The sequence below is a fragment of the Habropoda laboriosa genome, unplaced genomic scaffold (assembly GCF_001263275.1).
Source record: "Habropoda laboriosa isolate 0110345459 unplaced genomic scaffold, ASM126327v1 scaffold200, whole genome shotgun sequence".
Lineage (NCBI taxonomy): Eukaryota > Metazoa > Arthropoda > Insecta > Hymenoptera > Apidae > Habropoda > Habropoda laboriosa.
This window is the reverse complement of record NW_017100306.1, coordinates 16,389-21,144: the sequence shown is the minus strand read 5'-3', so window position 1 is coordinate 21,144 and position 4,756 is coordinate 16,389. Positions and strand designations below refer to the sequence as shown.

Below are 4,756 nucleotides of genomic sequence, written 5' to 3'. Positions count from 1 at the left end.
TGTGATATAAAAATCTTGAATCAAAGAATTACTAGGTTAAATATTCTTTCAGATCATTCATGTGTATCCCCACTCTACCATAATAACAACTGACATAACTAATGTTTCCATGTAGTTGAAGATAAGAAACAATTTATCTTCAACCTTAAATAAGCATTCAAAGTTGTCTAATACATTTATTTAAAAAAAAAATAAATTTCTTCCCTACTAACTTTTAGAAAAAAGTTTTAACGTGTATATGATATTACTACAAACTATATTTATTTAAGCAAATTTTTTATTTCAAGACCGTAATGTTTTAGTTTATATATAAGTGAAACATGGGCATCACTTTAATATCTTTAATTTCTTAAATGTAATAGAAATAATTGTAATCAAATTCCGCTTACCATGTAAGGGAAGCAACCGTGGGATAACGCATTTTAATATCTTCTTCCACCACCGCCACCTCCACCTCCCATGTTTCCACCTCCAAGAGAACTACCGCCATAGCCTCCTTGATTGCCATAACCCCCGCCACCTCCTCCAGAATTTCCACCACCCATTGGACCTGAAAAGCAAATAAATAAATTGTAAAAGGTTAGTAAAACTGTTCAGAAGTTATGTAAGATACTATAAAATACTACTTATTGATAATGATACAATATTGACACAAGACTTACTATTTTAACAAGAGATTAAACATATTCAATAAATTTAAATAATATAATTATTGTGTATCATTAAAAATAATTGAATAATGTTAAGTATAATCAACACTTTATAGTGTAATATTTATACCTATTTTAATAAAAAATGGCTGCACAAATTATAACATACTATGTAATATTTTTTAAAACAATTACCTCTATAGCGAGATATTTTTATAAAATAATGATTCAGCATATTATGGATAAACTGAATTAGGATAAAATAAAGAAAATGGACAAAGGCGCTCCTTCTCACTGCAACATCGCGCCTATGTCTTAGTATAATTTACAATATATTAGAAATATGACTGTTTTCGTCCATATGCACTTAATATTTCTCAAATATCACTAGATCCATTTGTAGATAATCTGATCTTATTAATACTAATTATATAGTTAGGATTAATCTTATCATGCTACACAATTAATTATTCAATTCCTATAAAACGCAATAACATGTGAACTTTACAAAAAAAAAACCACATAAATATTGCACATCAACTTCGATAATACTTTGTAAGTAAATAGAAAATGAACAAATATTTGACAAATATTTAATAATTTAGTGACAGTGGCCGTACTTGTCTAGTTGTACAACAAATTCAACCCTATTGTAAATGGATACCTACAATAAATAGTAAAATTAGACAAAGTAAACATGTGTTGTCTAAATCAGACCTGCTCATGAAGTTGTTCTATGTGAAGTGGTCAGATAAACGGGAGCATAGGGGCGATTTTGGGGCAATATGCTATGTCTACCTGAACAACGATCTTGCGGTGGGGTACTATATGAATGTAGAAGTTATCTCCTGACTTAAGAGTGAAAACTAGGCTACTTGTTGAAAAAAGTAACCGATGGTACGAAACACCTCATGAACATACTAAACACATGCCTACCAACGAGTCTACCGAGTCAACGTAGTTGCGAGCCTATACTCCCACCACTACTGTTATTCCCCACTTTTTTTGTGACTGTCACATCATTTGCAACGACCGCAGCTGCCCAACTTTTCCCAGGGCCAAAAGGAGCGCCCTCACTCACAAAACGGTCCTGATCTAACTGAACAAACTAACTCATTTCAAGAAGTAGGAATCCAAAACCTTGGTCAGGATCATATACACTATCCTCGGGTCTAGTAAGTATCCACGTCTAGAAGTTCTATCACACAAAACAGAATGGAAATGAGAATACAACTATTCTTAAGACTGATATTCAATCTACTCTTTCCTAGCTGCTAAAAAAATTAAACAAAAGTGAACGCCATTTCAATCATATTCCCAATTTATGAAAAATTTAGCACTTGAATCTTTCTTTTTTTCTCGTTTTCATGAATCATTAAATGTAAGTGCAAGTACGATTCCTTTCTAAATAATCTAAATTTATTGTAAACTCATTATTTCTTAAAAATCAAAAAATATAGAGAACAAAGCATTTAGCTAAAAGAAAACTTGAAAAATCTAATGAAAATATTGACAGAAGAGACAAATTTAATATTAACTCTCGCCTAACCAATGACGTGTCACATTTGACCCGTGTTTGCGTCTTAAACGCACGGTGCAGTCTTATCACTGTAACATAAACCATAACTGCGTGAAAGTTCCAACGTTCTTAGCACGTAGTACTTAGTACTCCCAAAGATCTAATGAACTACGTCTGCATTTAGCAAATTTGAAAAAAGTGAACGAAGTCATAATGATAAAATAAATGTACCACAAAATGTATAAAATGCTTAAAACATATATGCAAACAGCATTTGATAAAACAAAATACTATTTCACGTATACAGCACACATGAACAAAATAAATAATATATTTATACTTCTCAAACATATGCCCTTCCTCTATCATTAGCATTAATAGAAGATATTTAGGATCTAAGAATTAGTTCCCAAGGACGAATAATAAAAATTCTGGTAGAGCTCAAAAGTGACTCGACATCGGCTTGCCGAGTCACTGTTTTCGATCAGCTATTCGAGTATTAAATATTTAGTTCATTTTTTCACTGATTTCGTATGATTTAAATTCCAATCACCAATACATATCATTATTAAATATTTTTAATATCTGCACTAATGACCGCTAAATATTTTGCCAAATATTTTTTGATTCTCTCTCTACAAAATGTAATTAAAATCGATATGTAATACTTTTGTGGATACTTAGTAAGAGTATTATAAAACTGTATTAATATAAGCTGAACGCTCCTTGTGCAACTTATTATAGTCATCAATAGTATATTGCACATACGAATGAATATAAGTAATATTGTTATCAGAAGTAATTAATGCAAATCTATGAGTAGTTGCTCAAGGCACGTAACAGACGCGTTGGCTTTTGAGAAGGACAGAAGCAACCTTGTCCACCGAAGGGTGGTAGCCATCTCGAGTCTCCAGACTGTCGGCCACTAGGACCCATATTAATACCATAGGGTGCAGGTCTTCCTCCAGAGTTGAAATTATTCCGTACTGGACCACCGCCATAGCCTTGTTGGTAACCTCCTCCAAAGTTGTCATTGCTCCAATTTCCACCACTATTATATCCACCTTGTCCTCCTTGACCTCCCCAGCCACCTCCTTAAAAATATCTTTATTAGAATTCTTAAACAAATTAATGTACTGCAATATATTATTAATACATTAGTGCAATACTTAGTAAAATGGGAAAAATTTATCTTTCTGCGAACCTTTACCTTGATTCTGATTTTCCCAAGGACCGTTACCGCCCCAACCTCCTTGATTACCTCCACCATAACCACCTTGATTACCACCATTATTCCAATCCCCACCACCGCCGCTTCCTCGACCTCCCCAATTACCACCTCCCTGATTGCCGCCACGAGGTCCTCTTCCTACATTTTGCCCTCCTCTGCTACCACCACCACCACTGCCACCACCACCTCCTGATGCAGAAGCCATTTCTGCTTTACTTAAAGCCTATAAAATAAAAATGCAATTTAGAAATTCTGAAACATTTTCTCCTGTAAAGATAATATAATATTATTGTTTTACCTTTTTAACATCTACATGTTTGCCACGTATTTGGTGATTACGTTGTAAACAAATTTTATCCACAGGGTCATAATCATCAAATTCAACAAAACCAAAACCACGTTTCTTGCCTGTCTCTTTATCAGTCACAATACTAATTGAATTTATGCTACCATAACTTTGAAAATATTGTCTAAGGTCTTCCTCCTCATGGTCATCTTTTAAACCACCCACAAACAGTTTCTTTACTGTTGCTCCAGCTTCAGGCCTACCAATTTCTTGCCTAGGAACAGCTCTTTTAGGTTCAACTACACGTCCATCTACTTTATGTGGTCTATAATTGTAAATAAAGAAATAAAAATTTATCAATTACAATTAATAGGAAATGAAATTGTGTAATTAAACAAACATAACACATTTACTGTCAATATATATAGATATATAGAGAGTTTTAGAATAACAAAATAAAATATATATACACGCGCGCACACATTTGATCCTATCCATTACACTTTTCTTTTATTTTTAACACATTCCATGCCTCGTGTATTACCAAAGGTATACAACAGTTTCTGAAAGTGGAACTTCTCAAGGCTCAAATAAAATATGTATAAAAGTAGATTAAAATGTTAAAAATTTGAGACCTTTCATATTTTTCCATAATTAAATATTTTAATGTGACTTCTTAATTTCATCTTAAAATTCTGTCAAAATTCATATTTTTCCAGCAGCATGGAACATGTCATTTATGATCATAATTTTATAAATGTTCTACATATTATATCTTTTAATTGCATCTAAAAATATTAGTTATTAACAATTAACATGACAGTAAACATATCTTATTTACTTTGTAATATATACAACCTTGCATTTTGCGCGTCATCTACCATATGTGCACGAGAATAAGTAATAAAGCCAAATCCTCTAGATCGCTTTGTCTTCGGATCTTTCATTACTACCACGTCAACAATTTCACCCCACTTTTCAAAATGTTTCTTTAAAGAATCATCTGTAGTTCTGTAATCTAAACCACCAATAAACAATTTCCTAACATGTTCTGGTTCATTTTTTCCATC

General features: G+C 32.5%; 1 protein-coding gene across 3 annotated transcripts in view; it reads right to left on the bottom strand.

Moving 5' to 3' along the window:
- The window catches only part of LOC108574016 (heterogeneous nuclear ribonucleoprotein A1, A2/B1 homolog), an 8,707-nt gene that overhangs the window by 3,014 nt on the left and 937 nt on the right, over window positions 1-4,756 (bottom strand). Inside the window, exons 2-6 of one of the 3 annotated variants that reach the window (XM_017936514.1) lie at window positions 4,545-4,756; window positions 3,699-4,011; window positions 3,374-3,623; window positions 3,045-3,263; window positions 390-550 (exon numbers count right to left, since the gene is read on the bottom strand). In XM_017936514.1, coding sequence (XP_017792003.1) covers window positions 423-550; window positions 3,045-3,263; window positions 3,374-3,623; window positions 3,699-4,011; window positions 4,545-4,756 — 1,122 coding nt within the window. In that variant the 3' untranslated portion in view covers window positions 390-422. The remainder of the gene's footprint in view (window positions 1-389; window positions 551-3,044; window positions 3,264-3,373; window positions 3,624-3,698; window positions 4,012-4,544) is intronic. The other 2 variants (XM_017936516.1, XM_017936515.1) reach the window with 2 other exon arrangements.